This window comes from Lactuca serriola, chromosome 2, assembly GCF_051521515.1.
Source record: "Lactuca serriola cultivar US96UC23 chromosome 2, Lser_US96UC23_V15, whole genome shotgun sequence".
Classification (NCBI taxonomy): domain Eukaryota; kingdom Viridiplantae; phylum Streptophyta; class Magnoliopsida; order Asterales; family Asteraceae; genus Lactuca; species Lactuca serriola.
In genome coordinates, this window is record NC_136409.1 from 132262162 (window position 1) to 132282500 (window position 20339).

The 20339-nt window shown below is 34.1% G+C and overlaps 2 protein-coding genes across 2 annotated transcripts; one reads left to right on the forward strand and one right to left on the reverse strand.

Annotated features, from left to right (window-relative positions):
* The first annotated feature begins 13221 nt into the window (after positions 1–13221).
* On the forward strand, positions 13222–13767 carry LOC145089582 (uncharacterized). Its single transcript, XM_079028002.1, has one exon. It carries the CDS (start codon positions 13222–13224, stop codon positions 13765–13767), a length of 546 nt encoding a protein of 181 aa, XP_078884128.1.
* A 2807-nt stretch (positions 13768–16574) lies between these two features.
* On the reverse strand, positions 16575–19856 carry LOC145090458 (uncharacterized). Its single transcript, XM_079028655.1, has 2 exons — positions 17212–19856; positions 16575–17113 (listed from the first exon to the last, which is right to left on the reverse strand). Exons 1-2 carry the CDS (start codon positions 19802–19804, stop codon positions 16737–16739), a joined length of 2970 nt encoding a protein of 989 aa, XP_078884781.1. The 5' UTR covers positions 19805–19856; the 3' UTR covers positions 16575–16736.
* Positions 19857–20339: the final 483 nt, after the last annotated feature.

Sequence of the window (20339 nt, forward strand, 5' to 3'; positions counted from 1 at the left end):
TTACCCGTCATATCTAACACCATTTGCAAGAAGCAAGAAGGAGAGATGAGGGCATATTGATGAGAGATGAAAGATTGAAAGAAAACTAGCCACTTCCCATGTGTCATGCCTTTCTTTTATGCCTCATCTTAGGTAAAAAAGCCAGACATAAAATAATGAGATCATGGGGCTTTCTTACAAGCATTGTATAAGGTAATAAACAGATCAAAATCAAGTGTCCTTCATAAAAGAAAGAACCTACAGTTCTTCATGCCATGGAGACAAGTTTCAAATGCTAATTACTTTATATGTAACTAGCTAGTTGGATGGAAACTTAATGGTTACTCAAAGTGACCAAAATGTTGTACACAACATTAATATTCATAGCATGAGATAGAGCTGGTTTTGTTCTCTTTTATTATTATTTTCTACAAACAATAATTCCCAATATGTTGGTAAAATACTATTTTCATAAAATAATGTTTTTCCAATTAAATACAAGTATTGATTTTATTTATTAATAATCAAGTTACTATAATAAATAATCAATTAGTTATAGCTTATTATAAGACGTGACACTATAGAATCATATGTTATTAGCAATATCATTTTATAATGACTTTTAGGCATACAAAATCTTTCATTTGGTAGGTTTATAAATCTTAATTTTAAACTTATATAATTTAAATCCCGATATTTACTGTTTGCTACCATTAGCTAGTTTTAAATAATAAAGTGTGTTTTACTTTTAAGACCTTTTTAGCATCTTATGTTAACCGACTAATTTCGTTAAAATTTACACTCCTTGTGATGTTATTTATGTTAAAAATATTTTATATATATTAAATCAAATTTAAAAACAACAACATAATATTAATATAAATTTAAACAACGCATACATGAAAAACATATGTGTATAAACCAACCATCTAATGACATTTTTGTGAGCCACCACAAAAATGTCAAGTCCTTCCTAAGGGACGTAAAGGAACCAAAAAATCTTCAACTTGTTGTATTATGTCCTCCCACTTGCTTTGATAATTTCACGCTCCAAAAATACACAATCTTATAGATGTTACGAATACTTTATGAAATCATGATGTAAACACTTGATCCTCCAAAATGGTCTTCATCTTCATCTTGTTACACACACACACACACACACATATATATATATATATATATATATATATATATATAACTATTTCTAAAAATAATATATTACTTATAAAAAAAAATTAAAACTAATATATTTAATTATTACATATCATATGATTAAATAAATATTACAACAATTTCATCAAATCAACACATAGAACACAAGAGGTTCATCGCTTGTTTATGCACATTACACACACATACACACACACACACATATATATATATATATATATATATACACACACACACACACACTCAAAATTACATAAAACAACACTTTGTTTTTCTAAGACAACTTTTACTGACAAAAAACACATGTTAATTTTTGTCACTAAAAATAACAATTTTAAAGTTGTCATGGAAAGTATATACGGATATTCTTAAAAAAGAAAACAATCAATGTTTCTCAAAAACAAAGATAACACCAAATTATCAAATAATCAAACTAAGCTTGCAAAAATGGTTTTGATACCAATTTTTGGGTTTTTATTCAAAAACAATCTAATTATAGTGAGAAATTTGATGTAATTAGTAACATAAACATTTTTTAGATTTGAGTAAACTAGAACCATTTTACTCACCAAATATCATTTTTCGTAGCTTAGGAAATATTAAAAAAAGCATAGAAAATGTAAATATTATAACCTTTGATGTTTTTGGTCCTTTTTGGCAGCTAAGAAGTTGATGAAGATTGTAACAATATCCAAAGTATAATCTCTCTAGAGATATCCATCAACAATTTGCCAACTTGATAGATTCTAGTCGTATTCTTGTAATAAAAAGAATCTCTTAAGCTTTTAAGACAAATAAACTAGTTTGGCTTAAAAGAGAGAATCCAAGTATCAAAATTTTCTCATACAAGTGCTTATCTCTTTAAGTATTTAGAAAGAAACTTCAGAGAGCATGGAGAAAATCGGATTTATCCCACAAGTCTTAGCACATTAAGATCCATGATTCATCATTATGTCAAGATACACCTTCCAAGCACAGATACCTTAATATAACAATCAAAAGCCTTTTACTTGTACCCTATTTATGTACTTACAATTTTAGAATATAAAAATGAAGAGATTTTTATAAAAAAAATCTCTCATGCTTTTATAACTTACAAACCCTTATCCAATTAGCTAAAATAAAAAAGTCTTTCTAGTCCAAAAATATGTACATGTCATAATAAATCATACGTTATGATATATATTATGATATCTTATGATACTCAACATTGAAAGTTAATATTTCCATGAAATAAATAATATCCAATTAATTACAAGATATATATATATATATATATATATATATATATATATATATATTTATTTATTTATCAAGAATCAAATTCTTATAAATAATATATTAGCATCAAGTTGTTGTTAGTGTAACCCTTTATGATCATATATTATCTAGCAATAGCATTTTATAATGACTCTTACGCATAAAGATCTTTCAATAACTTTTATCCTTGTTGTCTAGTTTACTACCATCGAAGTCGATCTCTCTGTTGTCGTATCACAAAAATGGACTCTTTGGCAACTAGATGACAAGGATGTTTCTTTATGGGGATCTTAATGAGGCTGTCAAAAACCAAAGAATGTCTCTTTACTCAATAATCCTTGTTTGGGTTAAAACAAGCCCCTCTTGCTTGGTTCTAGTATCTATCTCAAGCATTAAATTCTCTTGGCTTAAAGGTTCTCACATAGATTCATCATTATTTATACTCTCAACCAAGGGTACACATGACTATAAGTTGGTTTATATAGATGATATTATCCTCACGGGAAACAACCCTATGACTATTGATCATATCATTAAAAGTCTTAGTCAGAAATTTGTTGTTTAGGAAATGGAAGTAATTTCATACTTTCTTGGTGTTGAGGTTGCGTTTCGTGGAACTGGCTTTTTCTCTCTAAGAAAAAATACATCTTACATATTTTACAGCACATTAGTCTTGTTGAGGCCAAGTCAGTCACCATTTCGCTCCCAACTCGCGTTGCTTTAGCGCTAAGGGACAGTCCACTTTTTGTGAATCATGTTCGATGTCATTAGGTGGTTGGTGCTCTACAATATGTCACCTTATCCAGAACAAATATCACATATGTAGTATGATGTGTTTTCTAGATTATAAAAAATTTTACGTGGGAAAAAACACTTAAACGCCTAAGTTCACATGCAACCAAGAAAGGATGTATGTTTTCTATATCAATAGCAATAATCTGTGAACATCAAGAAACCTTAAAGGAAGGCTATAGAAATCAAGGTTCATATAGATCTAAGGTTACATACCTTTTGATTATTGTAGCAAATAATCAAAGCATATTCCTTCTTCAAGAAATTGGAAAGCTGACACCAAAGGAATAAATGCCTCTAATGGCTTGTACCAAAAACCCTAGTAGCAAGAAGACTTGAGGATAAAGGAGGCCTAAGGAGAATTTTGGATCTTCAGAGAGTGTATATTGTGTGTGAAAATATGATGCTAAGGGACCCTACGTATAGCTGATAGGAAAATCCTAGAAACCCTAATTTTAAATAAAATAATATTATTTCAAATCCAGAATTATCTAGTTTCCCAAATTATCCATAAGGAATATTCCAAAAACCCTAAAAACCCTCCTTAATTTCATTCAAGGAGTTGCAAGGTTATGGAATACCTTCTTATTCAACTATTGAACAATTACAACTTCAGTCCTTGCACTTTTAATTAATCCAATTAATCCGGAAATTAATTCCAATTAATTTATGATTAATTTCAAATTAATTATTCCTATTTCCAATTAATATATTAATCATATAATATATTAATAAATCATTTATTTCAGTTTCTAATTAATTTATTAATCATATAATAAATTAACAAATCAGCCTCTTCATCGAAAATTCATTTTATCCAAACACTAGTTTTCATGGGAACCTGAAAAGGACTTTGCTTCGAATTCAAGAATATACCAATTGGTTATTGGCTTAGACACCTTAATCCAACATATTCAACAAAGTATGTCAGTTCATCCATTCTCTGACTGAAAATCACTATTTTGTTGTTAAACGGATCCTTAGTTATCTTAAAGGCACCAATGATTTTAGCCTTCGTCCGACTCCTTCAAGTGACACTACTATCCATGCCTACAATGATGCACAATCTCCTAGGCTTACTTTCTATTTAGATGCCAACTGTTTTGGTTGTCCATTTGATCATTGATCCACTAGGGGATTTGTTTTATATCTTGGTTAAAATCTAGTATCTTGGTCAGCAAGAAAACAAAATACTGTTTCTTGTGCATCTACCGAGGTAGAGTACAAAACCTTAGCTGACACTATTACGGAGGTCACTTAGCTTGAATCCGTATTACAAGAGTTATGTATTCCAATTACTTCAACATTGGTCTTATGGTGTGACAACCTTGGAGCCACCTTTTTATCTGCCAATCTTATATTACATACTCGCACTAAGCATGTTGAGGTTGATTTTCACTTTGTAAGAGAAAAGTTTGCTGTAAAGAAGATCTCACTTCAGTTTATTTCCACAAATGATCAGATCGTTGATGTATTCACTAAGCCTCTGCATTCACACAAATTTTAAGGTTTATGGTCCAAGCTGCAGGTCCTTACCAAGTCTTAGCTGTGGGGGGAATATTAGACATTAAATAATAGATAGGGATTAGTGTGTAACTACCATTATTATATATACTCCTTATGTAATGCTTGTTTAATAACTAATAAAATACAATCTATTTTACCAATTTTATGATGGGTTTTGAGCAGTACATCATTCCTATGGTGTACATGCAAACACTAAAGCTTTGGATCTAGTTTGTCTAATGAACATGCAATAATCATCCAAAGCCATAAACCCAAGATCTAGCATACAATAAACAATTGAACATATGAATTATGGTTTAGATCTTACCTTACAATGGTTATAATAGTTCTTTGATCTTCAAGAAGCTTAGTGTCACAAGTGTCACACCTCTAATGGCTCACAAACACCAAGAGCAAGAGAATGACCTATGAGAAAGAGGAAGAGCACCAAAAACCATCCTAGGGTTATTCTAAAAGAGTTAGTCTCGTTTTTGGGGCCATAGGGGTATTTATATAGTGAGGCTATTAGAGTTATCAAACAAGGAAACCCTAATTTGACTACTTAGGCTCCAAGCAGCCCATGGACTCCCTTTAGAACACCCCTTGGACGAATTCCTTATGGGATTCCCATAGAATTCGTCCAAACTATGTTCCAAGGTGATCCATAGCCCAATTGCAATTATCTTATACTTACAATTCCAGTACCCTAAGTTTAATTAATGTCTTTTAGTCATACAACTAACTATCAATTAATTCTTGACTAATATTAATTAAAAAATATGATTTCTCCTTTAATATATTATTCATATAATATATAAATAAATCATAATTAATCCTCTTTCTACATAATTCATCCTATAAAGTTGCTTTGGTGAAGGCAACCCAAAAGGACCATGCACAACCGGGTCAAGTACATACCAAATATAGTTACAGGCTTAGACACTAATCCAGCAGTCTCCCACTTCGATAAGTCTAGTAACTATAATGTAAGTACAATCCGATTAGCAATCGTAGCTTCTCAAAGACGCTGTCGAACTCTGATCTTATCAACAACCTGTCCTTTAGATAAGGGATCATATATTCCTCCATTCTAGATATCGTATGAACACCGATATCCGATTTATGACGACTGGCAACATACTACAATTGAACACATCAACTCAGTCCTGACTTGGCCAAGCGCTTAGGGTGTCATCAGCAAATCATTGAGGGGCCCAAAAATATCGCTTTTATCCCACTTTGGTTAAAAGGAATGGATAAAATTCGACTCATTACTTGCTTGCACTCACTCACCTAATCACACACAACAATACGTTTTATAACACCAAGTTCCTGGTGCGTTTACAAATTATCAATGTGTAACCGACTCGGAAGATACAACTCACACATCTCGATTTCAAGAATATAAGATATTACCGTCTCACCAATCACTCGTGATAAAATCCATGAAGTGATCCAAGTGAGCGTGGGTTTAATCCAATACTCTAATCTTATAGCAGCACTCTTGAACTCTACAACAAACTTGTGCCATGTCTAAACATTTTAGACAATCTACAGACGGATTCACGACAATCTTCATTCATACCTACTTCCAAAGTATGAGCGACTGTGGAGGGTTTGAATAATCTTATTATTCAGGAAGTCAAAACATGCAAAGTGAAACACAAGAATAATACTAATCCTATATGCTCCCAAACCTTTGAGTATAAATAAAACAATTTTATTTAATCACCATATTGATTACTCATTATTTGTTGTTTCGGGTAATCAACTTCTTACTTGAATTATGACAACAGTTGTCCCATGCACCAAGCATGCATACTATGTTTACCTATGGTCTTTACTTTGTGAAATAGATCAAATGAACACATTTCCAATGATGCTCATTTCACAATTCCTAATCCATTAGTGTAAGAATACAAAATTCTCGCCACTACTAGTATATGTTAGATTCTAACATTTTATGCAACGGTCCTTTTGTAATAACACAACGCCAAAGTCACCAAGACTTTGCCAATGAAATTACAAAGTGCTCTATTGGAGATTGTTTACAAGACAATTCCATAGTCATGAAGTCTCACATTTAAAGTACATTCCTTTGAACATCCTTCTTGCATAAAAGTTTCTAATCTAGACATAGATTCTTAACGTCCAACTCCCAATAAGGAAACATTTCCATATTTTCCATATGACAACTCATTCTAAATAGAATATTATCTATTCATAATAATGTCAATATGGTCCATCTATGACAATACTTCCAGTTGTCCGCAAGCGACCAACCCTTGGCGAACCTTAGATTGTCCTTGACAGTTGTTTAATTATTTTAGTCAAATCCAATTCTATTCCCCTTTATCCCTCTAAATGCCCTAGGCATTTGGAAAATTTTAGAAAGGTTGAATATTACAGCATATGCAATCGATCCTATACTCGAAGTGTATGGGATACGAAACATAATGAGAAATGTGATAGTTTACCAGTTTCTTGCTATAATTGCCACAATATTTATATTTTCCGTGTTCTCAAAATTCGAACTATGAAGAGGAATGTCGTAATCATAATCGAACTTTGAGAATGCAATTAATAAATATATCCTTGACTAAATTCTATTAAAATTTCTCGATCTAAGCTTTTAGATTGGAAACGAAGTATAACATTCTCTCCCTTAATAATAGCAAAAACAACTTTTCAACCCCTGCAACTTTGCAAAGTAAACTTTTGTTTTTCTATAATTAATATTGTCAACTTGCAATACTTCAAATAATAATCATGCTCCCACTAACATAATGATTATATCCATTGTAGCATAACATTTATGCTCCCACTAGCCTTGAAGCGTATCGGAAAACAGTTGGACTTCAAGAAGACAATACTTATTGACTTCCAAAGTTCATATTTCCAATATGATGTGCTTCGATAAGCCTTTATCTAAGCTTCTCAAACTCATACACCTTTCTTTAGACAACTCACATGTGTGTCTAAACTAATTCAAAACTTATATTACTAAGCCCCAAATGTTCAGACTAATCGCCAAGTCTCAGAATTCGACCTATGAAGAGGGATGTCGTAATCATAATCGAATTTGAGAATGCAATTTACATAATATCTATCTCCTTAAAATCTCTCTTAGTGAAAGCGTTTCCTCAAAATCATTTTCATGAAGGAGAGAAACCTTACGACACTTAGATCTTATGGTGCATGTGTTCTCATCCATGCGAATTTGTCATAACCATAATCATAAGATAATGTTTGTGACAAATCTAAACTCTTATGGACAGAACTTGTTTATACTTCATTTCTTGCCATCAAGGGTCCTACCATTGATTCCAAGTTATTTAAAAGCTCACCTATGCCAGTCAATGTACTTTCATTAAACAAGGTGCTTGCCTTATGCAGTTTATTGGGAACTCGTAGAACTCATATGCATAACCAACTCAACTGGATTGGCACAAAAACAAGAATACATCAACACGATAGGCTACAATCCTCAAGTCGTGTGCTAGTGTTTAATAGGTTTATTCTTGATTAGTTCTTGAAAATTTCAAGATCTTAAGACTCCCACTGACCTCTTGACATATTAGATTCTCTTATCAAGAAACATTTCTTGACAAAAACAAATATCCAAGAGTTAGTGTGTGTTTATATCAAGACAAAACCTACACGCAATTTGGTACTAGTTGGTCTTTGTTTTATTCAAAACATTACATCTTACCAAAATGTGCGAGTGTAAGAACATCACGACTTAAGATTATGTCACTCAAGTCACAATCTTGGAGTATGACTCTAAGACTAGATTTTGGAACGAAGTATGATACATCTTATTGACTTAACCACTACAACAATTCTCGATTCCTCTTCTTAGCCAAACTAGTGCATTAAGGTGTCCTTAGAGGATCAATTGTAAGTATAACCACACTTACTAGACCTTTAGTAAATCATGATGAATAATGTTATTATTATTTATGGTGGACTTGATTAGCGCATAACATTGTGTACTAGTTACTTTAGTCCTTTACTTGACTCATATATTTATGTGAACAAGGAATTAGTCTTACTTACTTAAGTACCAAGATTTCATACATCACACAATACAAGCTGTATGATTCCAAGTTTCTGTCCAATTGAAACTTGGGTGATGGGAGTCTTTCCTTACTTAGAAAATTATAACACTACCATAAATAGCATAACTAAGAATCACATCCATTTCAACATTGCTAATAGTAGAAATACACAAATATCAATTTTTCATACATGTCATTGCAAGGATAAATAAATAAGATAAAATCAAAATTTATTTTATTGCGGAAAAATTTGTCCTTACAACGCAACTCAATTGAAAAACTATGCTATTACATTTCTTAGCAATTTATCCTAACTCTAAAGTAGTACCTCAAAAAATCCGATCTTCGAATCCATGAAATCCATTTCTTCACGATCAGATTCAGCACGCTTCTTCCTTTAAGCTTCCTCTCTTTTCTTTGATTCTACAAAACATCAAAAAATGTAATCTTATAACATAATGTATCAAGAATCAAAAAAATAGGAAATTATAGAGTTAGTTAATGGATTTTACCTGAAGCAGAGCCATATGTCTTGACTCTCCAATCTCTTAGATCTCTCAGGTAGATAGGGCGGCTTCGTCTCCAATGCCCCTTCTCTTGGCAATAAAAGAAAATTGACTCTTTTGGAACAGCACACGGAACTACCTCAGACTTTGCCTTTATCTTATGATCAAACTTTTCGACCATGTCATGCCTTTCGTTGCCATTGCCTATGTCCATGGAGGTTGGGAAGGCAGATCCACCAATCAATTTTTCTTCTCCAGTGTGCCAAATCATTGCTGATTCAGCAGTAACAAGCAAATAGGTGAGATTGATGAGGGTCACATCATGGTCTGTCATATAGTACTCTCTTACGAACTCACTATATGAGTCAGAAAGTGATTGAAGAACCCAGTCAACAGCCAGCTTCTCACAGACAACGACTCCCAACATTCTTAACTTATCAATGTGTGACTTCATCTCTATGATGTGTGCACATACTGACTTTCCTTCTTCATGTTTACTTGCCAAAAGGGCTTGAGTGAGCTTGAATTTTTCAAGCCTTTGAACTGGTGGGTTAGGGAGAACAATAGGAGGAGGTGGAGGAAGTGAAGCATGATCTCTTGTTCCTCGATCGAATCATGGAATATCATCTTCATGTGTAAAGCTTGTTCCAAGGGATTTGGGAAGACCATAGTTGTCATACTTTGACATCTACAAAACAGGAGAAAATTCAAGTTAGTTGATTGATTGTGTCCTTAATAAAACACCCAAATGAGATATTAAGTCCAGGACCCAACACAATACTCTACAACTTGGGAAAGGGATGTCGTAACCCAAATTGCAGAACATTTGAAGGTAAGTGAATGACGATTCACTAATTTTCCACCATGAAAAATGAAAAAGAGATTAAGTTTTAAATGTATTGAAAACTCCTAGATCCTTTGAGATTCATTGAACTTTTCAATGGCATGTTTAAATCTCGATATGCCCCTTGATTTGTGACTGGGATGCCGAGGGTCACAAAACAGGGTGTGAATAACCATGCAAACTTACACGGTGCCCCCAATGTTACAGTCACCTATTTGATGTGCCAGTTAACCACATACACTCCACCGAACTATGACAAACATCGAGTCACCCTTCGCTACCTTTTCTTAGAATCGATTTAGTGTGTCGGTTAACCACACACGCTCCACTAACGTCTTAGCAAGGGTACAAAGTGTAATTTGATGGAATTGCATCAGATTCACTTGCCTAAAGTAACTAAGATTGAGAATTTTGAAAAAACATTTAGTTACATTATAATTCATTATGCTTTTAATGGAAAGGGTTTGCCCTATCCTACCCGTCCAGCTAACGACCCTCCATTAGTCAAGAGTGTGGTGGGTAAGAGTGGATACCCAATGGCGGTCATTTTACAGGTCGCTTCCTTAAACACCCCTTATAGACCAACTTTGTGAACGAGGCCTACTACGGTAAGACTAGCATTTAAGTTATACATATATAATATTAGACTTTTAATTTTATATATAATATAAAGGTGTATTTTAAACTTTTAAAACACTATGTGGTCTAATTTAATAAATTACACTTTTAATTTAATTAAATGTAAACCATATCACTATGAATTTATTAACTCTCTTTTAATCATACACTTAATTAACTTAATAAAACCATAAGGGTGCAATTTGAACTTTTCAAAAATTAGGGTTTTAGAATTTAACATTTTAAAATTAAACTTACAATCAAAATTTAAATTCCAAAACTTTAGGGAAAGTTTTGAAACTTTTCAAAACATTAGGGTTTAGAATTTAAAATTTTTCAAAATTAAACTTTAAATGGAAATATTTAAATTCCAAAACTTGAGGACAAGTTTTGAAACTTTTCAAAACTATCTAGATCAAATTACAAATAATTAAATCAATCAAATAATTGGTAATTACTAAATTTGACCTAATTCAATTTCTAAAAAGATAATTCATAAACAAAATTACAAATAATTATTATTTATCTTATAAAACAAGTAATTATCTTAATTTTGACAATTATCTTCTATTTTGGTAAGGATAATCACCAAATATTGATAAAATTCGGATTTTATTAATGAAAAACATTTTTGGTAATTATCCCACAACAAAATAGGTCAAAATCCCGCAAATTCAGCAACCAGATCTGAAAACTCGTCGAGTCAAGGAAGGACTTGTCGAGTTCATCTATGAACTCGGCAAGTTCAGGCTCCAGATTGCAGATTTTCGCGATTTTCAGCATGAACGATTATCTAAAGCATCAAATACATCAAACAAACAGTTTAGGCTCTGATACCACTGATGGGTTTTGAACACTATATCATTCCTATGGTGTACATGCAAACCCTAAAGCTTTGGATCTAGTTTGTCTAATGAACATGCAATAATCATCCAAATCCATAAACCCGAGATCTAGCATTCAATAAATGATTTAACATATGAATTAGGTTTAGATCTTACCTTACAATGTTTATAATAGTTCTTTGGTCTTCAAGAAGCTTAGTGTCACAAGTGTCACACCTCTAATGGCTCACAAACACCAAGAGCAAGAGAATGACTTATGAGAAAGAGGAGGATCACCAAAAACCGTCCTAGGGTTCTTCCAAAAGAGTTAGTCCCGTTTTGGGGGCCATAGGGGTCTTTATATAGTGAGACTATTAGGGTTATCAAACAAGGAAACCCTTATTTGATTGCTTAGGCTCCAAGCAGCCCATGGACTCCCTTTAGAACACCCCTTGGACGAATTCCTTATCGTATTCCCATAGAATTCTTCGAACCTATGTTCCAAGATGATCCATAGCCCAATTGCAATTATCTTATACTTACAATTCCAGACCCCTAAGTTTAATTAATGTCTTTTAGTCACAAACTAACTATCAATTAATTCTTGACTAATATTAATTAAACAATATGATTTCTCCTTTAATATATTATTCATATAATATATAAATAAATCATAATTAATTCTCTTTCTCCATAAATCATCTTATAAAGTTGCTTTGGTGAAGGCAACCCAAAAGGACCATGCACAACCGGGTCAAGTACATACCAAATATAGTTACATGCTTAGACACAAATCCAACAGTTTATCTATAATTATGTTTTCTAAATCAAATTAAATACAAACTTAATGAAGCTTTTTATGTAAATCTTACCTTAAATCCCAAGTAGAACCCAAGAGAAACCCTGTGTTCCCGCCCTTTTTCTCACAATTTCAAAAGAAGAATAGAATCAATTTTCAAGCATGTCTTTGTAGTTTCAATGATAATAAGAGATTTTATCCTTGTATTAACAAGATTGCTACATAATTTCATGAGAAAGAATTTCCTATCTACATACACATTATTAATAGTCATACCAACATCAACAATAGAGATACCAAAACTTTGATACACAATAAAACAAATCCTATAACACAATCACACACTAGTTTCTTAGGTGGCACTCGCACCAAATTTGTATGCGGACTTTGAAGTAGTTGTACCCATAATAGAAAGCAACTCTTGAATAACATTCCCCATATCCATTCGATCATGTGGAGACTCAGAAGAACATTGCACTCCGATTTGTACTAACGAAATTAAAATCGTTTGGTTGACATTATCATTTAGAAGCATAGGATCCACAATCTGAAGCACAAAACCATCTACCACGGCTTTCCTTGCATAAGAATGCAGGCTCCGCCCTTCTTGAAATATTAGATCAACAGATCTTTTTCCGGTCAACATCTCTAACAATAGGATCCCATTCTATTGTACTGTATCCTACATATATTGTTCAATATATTCCATATGTTTTCAAGGGGAAATACTTGACTTATATGGTATCATAGCCAATAGTCAATATCTGACATTTTTCTTCCTGATTCTTTCCTTCTTGGTCCTATCTTCTTCCTTCCTTTTCGTTTCTTTTCTCACCTGTGGTGGCCCTACCTACCCTCCATGGCTGGAGATGAATTCAATACGGATGCTACTGATAAACCTTTCGGTATCACAAACATCCGGAACTATGTACCCATCACCCTCGACTTTGAAGAACTCAATTATGACACCTGGTGTGAGCTATTTACTGCCCGTTGCATCAGTTTTGGTGTCAAACACCACATCTCCAAACCTGCGTCACAAGTTATGACCTCTAAATGGGAGCTAATTGACAATCTTGTCAAGCTTTGGATTTTCGGCACTATTCGCAAATCCTTACTCCAAATGGTTTTGAAACCCAGAATGACATCATATGATTTGTGGAAAGGTCTTGAAGATCTCTTCCGAGACAACAAAGACTCCCGTGCAATGCAACTCGACCAAGACCTCCAGTCAATTGAGATCGGAGACATGTCCATTCACGACTACTGCCACAAAATCAAAGTATTGTCAGACCTTCTTGCCAACATTGATCAACCCGTGCCCGAGAAGAATCTAGTCATTTACATGATTAATGGCCTTGGAGATAAGTTTGACAATGTCTCAAGCATCATTCGTCATCAATGACCCATTCCGTCTTTCCAACAAGCTCGCTCCATGCTGAGGGTTGAAGAAACACGCCTCCTGCGTCCCCGTTCATCTACAGCAGCCCATCGTGATCATAGCTCCTCACTGGCTGCTCTTCTTGCCGAAATTGATGCTCAAAATCCGTCACATCAGCCTCGTCCTGGAGACTGAGACCGGTGGCAAAACGATGGTGGTGACCGGCGACAACACTTTGATCACCGGCAGCAAAATAATCGTCGGCGTGGCAGCGATAAGCGACAACAAGATCGTCGCTCCAACTCAGGTGGGAATTCTGCGTGGGGCTTCTGGAACACGTATTATTCCCCTCCTTGGGCTGCTCTAAATTGGCAGCAGATGTGGGCCTTGGGTCAACAAGCACATCGACAACCCTATCCACCATGGGTTGCTGGCTCTTCTTCTGGACCAAGTCGTCAATAGCAACAATAGGCCCAATAGCCTGCTATCTTTTCTACTTGGCCCGCAAATAACTTCCAGGATCAGCCCACCATCCTCCCACAAGCTTTTCAGGCAATGAATTTACAAGATCCGTCCAACTTGGACTGGTTTATGGATACCGACGCTACCAACCATCTCTCGTCGAATACGGGTAACTTACATACTATTTTTAATTCGCGTCCTTTTTCATCAATTCTTGTTAGTGACGGGTCTCCAATACCCGTCACCAACACGGGTCATGGCATTTTATCTACACCTTCTCGCACCCTACACCTAAATCATGTCCTTGTCACACCAAATATTATTAAAAACCTTATTTCTGTATGAAAGTTTACTCGCGATAATAATTGTTCCATTGATTTTGACAAAAATGGTTTTTCTGTGAAGGATCCTTTGACCAATCAAATCCTCATCCGTTGTGATAGCACTGGCGAGCTCTACCCTTTCCATCACCTCAAGAATTTTCCTCAAGTTTTTTTGTCACCAAGTTCGTCTATGTGGCACCAAAGGCTTGGGCACCCCGGCAATGAAGTTCTTAGTTTTATGATTTCTAGTCATTTAATTTCTTGTAATAAGACTATGTCTCATTCTCTTTGCAATGCTTGTCAATTAGGCAAACACGTTTGTCTTCCATTTTATAAAATTGTTGGTGCTCCTTTCGATATTATCCGCTCTGATACCATATTAGTCGAGTATTTCCCCTTGAAAACATCTGGAACATATTGAACAATATATATAGGATACAATACAATAGAATGGGCCGAACCCTACAAGGCCAAAGGTCAAATACAAAGGTAAAGATATATCTATAATATACACTAATATAGATGTCCCCCTCGGTCCATACTTCATTTCCAAGTCCATATTCTGCATGTTATGTAGAATTATGTTTGTACATATATAGTAAAACAAAGATTAATTAACATAAAAAAAATCAAGTGGACTAGGGATCGTAAATTTACCTGGTTCTGCATACCAATAGTTCCTCTCATAAGACTTGAACTACTCATGTTTGCATTAGGAAGCTTTTCAAGTGTAAGAATTTTTTCCAGCCCAAAGTCTCCAAAAGTCAACTAAATATATTGGCAATGTAATAACATCAAGTCAACTAAATATATTTTAAATTTACAACTACTAATATTTTGGAAAATAAGTTCGTTGTTTTAAAATATGTGTTTCTATCTGTGATTCAGACAATAAGAATCACATCTTAATTTCATTATGTGAAATGTCATATTTAAATAAAAAATTCTTACTTATTTTTTAATTAGTTAACATGTTGAAGCAATATGCACCACTAGAAAAAAAATTTACCGACAAAAATTACATACAAAATATCTATGGAATTGGATGCATCCTACTTTAGTAACGAAATTTTGACGAAACAGGTACGGAATAGCGACGGCAGGTAGTCCGACGGTAATTACCAACGGAATAGCTACAGAATAGTGATTGAAGTTATGCTATCGGCATAGCAAGTAATTTTAATAAATATTCAATAAAACTCTTATAATTAAATTGATAATTATTTATTTCATGGAAGTAATAATTTACATTAGCAAGTAACATATTATTTCGTATGATATGAATTAATAAGTCATGTACAATATTTTGGACTATATAAATTCTTTTGTCTTTTACTAAAAAGTTAAAGTTTATATTTTATAAACTTGGTTTATAAAATGTAAATATTTTGTCTTTTTTCTTTTATTATTTTTATAAAATAAGAGTCAAAAGACAAGAGTACGACTTTCATGTTAATATATTGACAAGTAATAGGAATGGGAGATAGCTTGGGGGACAAGCTTGTCTAAAGGGATTAATGGTTAAGGACCGTTAGATTAAGTCTTCACTTTAACTAGCTTAGAGGCTTTCATGTTATGTGTCCTCTTTTACACACAAATTTCGAAATTCCTAAGCTCTCCCTTATTCTATCTTGTTTTGTTAAGAACACTTGAGGATTACTTGCATTTATACTCTCTTGAAGTTCATAATTTGGTTATGAACTTCAAGCTTAAGAGTTAAGAGTTTATGGACTAGCATCTAACTCAAGTTGAGTCATTATTGGTGTCTCAAAGGTTCCACATTATTCATCAACTTCTAAGCCTCCCAAGATGACTTAAAGAACAACAACAGTTGTTGTTTCTTCACCCTTTCTTTGGTTGTTGTTTAATCTTTCTATAATTTGCAAGATGATCCTTGGTGGGTATAAAATGTTTATGCTAGTTTCGAAATTTAAAGTCTTTAGTTTGCCATGATATGAGTTTTTTGAAACTATTTTTGAAGTAAAACCCAACACGATTCCGCCTGTTTTCTCACAATATCAAAAGAAGGATTCATGTCTTGTAGTTTCAACGACAATAAGAGTTCTTATTCTCATATTAACAATATTACTACAAATTTTCAAGAGAAAAAAATCGCCTATCTACGTACACATTATTAATAGTCATACCAACATCAACAATAGAGATACCAAAACTTTGATACACAATAAAACAAATCCTATAACACAATCACACACTAGCTTCTTGGGTGGCACCGACACCAACTTTGTATGTGGACATTGAACTAGCTGTACCCATCACAGAAAGCAACTCGTGAATAACAATCCCAATATCCATTCGATCATGTGGAGACTCATAAGAACATTGCACTCCGATTTTTGCTAATGAACTTAAAAGCACTTCATTGACATCGTCATTTAGAAGCATGGGATCTACAATCTGAAGCAAAAAACCATCTGCCAAGGCTTTCCTTGCATAAGAATGCAGGCTCAGTCCTTCTTGAAACATTAGATCAATAGGTCTTTTTCCAGTCACCATCTCTAACAATAGGATCCCATAGCTATAGATGTCCCCCTCGGGCGATACTCCATTTCCAAGTCCATATTCTGCATGTCATGTAGAATTATGTTTGTACATATATAGTAAAACAAAGTTTAATTAACATAACAAAAAAAATCAAGTTGACTAGGGATCATAAATTTACCTGGTGCTGCATACCCAATAGTTCCGCTTATAAGACTTGAACTACTCATGTTTGCATTAGGAAGTTGATCAAGTGTAAGAATTTTTGCCAGCCCAAAGTCTCCAATGTGAGCAACCATATCAATATCTAATAAAATGTTGCTTGGCTTCAAATCACAATGAACAACTACATTTCCACAATGATTGTGTAGATAATCAAGAGCACAAGCCACATCTTTAGCAATGCTTATTCTTTGAATGAGATCTAGTTGACACGAATGATGAGGAGGCATATGGTCGAGTATCGTGCATGAATGCAACAACCTCTCAAGACTTCCATTTGGCATGAAATCATACACTAAAGCTTTGAAATCATTACCTTGGAAATTGAGGGTTGAGCAAGCAGTTATGATCTTAACCAGGTTTCGATGACGAATATTTCTCAAGGCTTCACACTCGGCTATGAAACTCTTGGAACCTCCTCTTCGTTGGAGGTTTAGTACTTTGATTGCCACAATTATACCCTCTTCATCCAGAACTCCTTTGTAAACTGAAGCAAAGCTACCTGTACCAATAAGATTTTGTGAAGAAAACCCATCAGTCGCTTTAAAAAGCCTTTCATATGAAACCATTTCAAAAGATTCCCTGATCAGTATTGATTCTGTTGGCGTGTCTTTCTTCTTCTTTACACAAAAGTATACCAACACAAAGAACACCAGAGCTACACATGCAGCAACAGAAGATAGTGAAATTGCCAGAATACCACCAAGAGAAAGCTTTTTGCTTTTGTTGGACACGATACTTGTGCATTTGGCTAGATGAAGCTCAGCTATTCCCCCGCAAAGTCTAGGGTTCCCTTGGACTGATACTACAGATGTGTTTGTGAAGACACCCTTAACATATACCTCTCCCTCAAAATCATTATATGAAAGATCAAGATACTCTAAAGGAATTTGCTCCAAATAACTTGGAATAGGTCCCGAAATATTATTCCTTGATAGGTTCAAATATTTGAGACCTTTCAGTGATCTCCATGCTTCCGGCATTGATCCATGAAAGGAATTGCTTGAAAAGTCTAGGAGACCAAGGCTGATGCAACTGCTCAAACTACTCGGAATTTCACCCGATAAATGATTCATAGACAAATCAAATAAGTCCAAGTTTTTCAGGCGATGAATTCCTGGTGGAAGCACTCCAGAAAGATTGTTTACACTTAGATCTAGTGCTTTTGAAAGTGAAGACAATTGAAATACTTCTTTTGGTATAGTTCCTATGAGGTTATTTAAAGCAAACGATAGAAATATCAACTCTTTGCATGCTCCAATACTCGAGGGTATAGTACCCTCCAATTTGTTTTCTCTAAATGAAATTTCGATTAGAGAAGAAAGGTTTCCTATAGATCTAGGAATGATCCCAGAAAAACTGTTGAAACCAAGGTTGAGGTACGCTAAGTTGCTAAGCTTGCCGATGCTTTCAGGAATCATGCCTGTGAGTTTGTTTCCGACTAAAGAAAGTACAGTTAGTCTATGCAAGTTTCCTATAGATGAAGGAAGGGTGCCTGAAATAGAGGTATATTGAAATTTTAGTGTTCTCAATTCAGTCAAGTTCCCAACCCAATCAGGTATCCCCCTTAGTTGGAGTCCCGCAAGTTCCAATAGCTCCAAATTGCTGCAATTCAACAAAGAATCAAAATATTTCATGCCACCAAGACCCTCGGTTGGACCAAGAGTTAACCACCAAAGATGACGGAGTTTTCCAAAATCAACATTTATTTCTCCCTTAAAATTGTTATAAGTAGAATCAAAGCGACGCAACTGAGAACAGTTTGATAGTGAAGGTGGCAAGACTCCAGTGAACAACGTTTGACCAAATTCTAGTCTTTGGAGATGAGGTTGATTAGAACATAAGTTTGAGGGTAGACTTCCAGCGAGTTGATTGTCAGGAAAATTTAGAACTTCTATCTTGGAAAGGTTAAATATGAACATGGGAAAGTTTCCAACGAGGCGATTTTCTCCAAGTATTAAACTTCTCAAGTTTGTCAACTGATGGAAGGAATCTGGAATGCTCCCTTCTAATCGACAACCAGAAAGATTTATGAATTCGAGATATGTGAGATTGCCAATGGATGTTGGAATCCCACCGGTTAACTTATTTTTCCAAAAATTTATCTCTTGTATCATTCCCAAAGAACTAAAAATATTTGGAATATTCCCAGATAGCATATTCCCAGATAAATCAATGTGTTGTAGTTTTGTACAATTTGATATGTTGTTGGGAATTTCTTTAGCGAACGAATTATTAGGAAGGGATAGTGATTCTAATCGAAATAAGCTACCGATTTCAGAAGGTATACTTCCATGAAGTTTGTTGTTATCAAGATAAATATACCTGAGGAAGCTGAGGTTGCCAATAGAAGGAGATAAAGTGCCTACTAAGCCTCTGTTCGCTAGATTCAAACCTGTGACTCTTTGGTGGCGACTACCACATATGACTCCTCGCCATAGGCAAAAAGGAAGAGAATCATTCCAAAATTTTAAAACACCTTGAGGGTCTTCTGTAATCTCGGATTTGATTGCATGTAATGCAAGATGATCTACCGAGACAACTCCACTCATTTGTATGATAAGTGCAACGAATAAGACTGCTACTTTTGAGAAGAACGAGAAGCACATGATTCCTAGTGTTGAGATTTAGAGAGAAACAAAGAACGAATAAACACAAGATCTGTTTGAAAAAAAAAACCTACGAAGCATCAAATTAATAGGGACTGATTTCAACTACTACATTCGAAAACAATATCGTTTTTTTTTTTTTTTTTTTTTTTTAATATTTTCATAATAACATGTGTCGATTGATGTAAAAATATTACTATATATAATGCACGTTCTTGGAAACCTCTCGTCCTATATAAAATTCATAAGTTAGCATCTTACAGCATTCACACGAGCACAATATGATGCTTAATTAGTAAAAAAAAAAAAGAGCCATAATAGTGGAGGTAACGCGCTACGCAACAAAGTTATAATAGTACCATAGTTATATGAATGTTTCTCGAAGTTTAATCTTTCGTTTTTGTCATTTTTTAAAATAATAGTACCATTTAGCAAAGCTTTCACGGAATTCGTCTGAAATTCTCCGCGGTGCAAACTT

What these genes read in the sequence shown, in the direction of transcription:
- LOC145090458 (XM_079028655.1), bottom strand. Translation starts at nt 19,804, where the DNA reads ATGAGTGGAGTTGTCTCGGTAGATCATCTTGCATTACATGCAATCAAA. An exon ending in TATTGGGTATGCAGCACCAG is followed by an intron (nt 17,114 to 17,211) that starts GTAAATTTATGA and finishes CATGACATGCAG; the next exon opens with AATATGGACTTGGAAATGGA.
- LOC145089582 (XM_079028002.1), top strand. Translation starts at nt 13,222, where the DNA reads ATGGCTGGAGATGAATTCAATACGGATGCTACTGATAAACCTTTCGGT.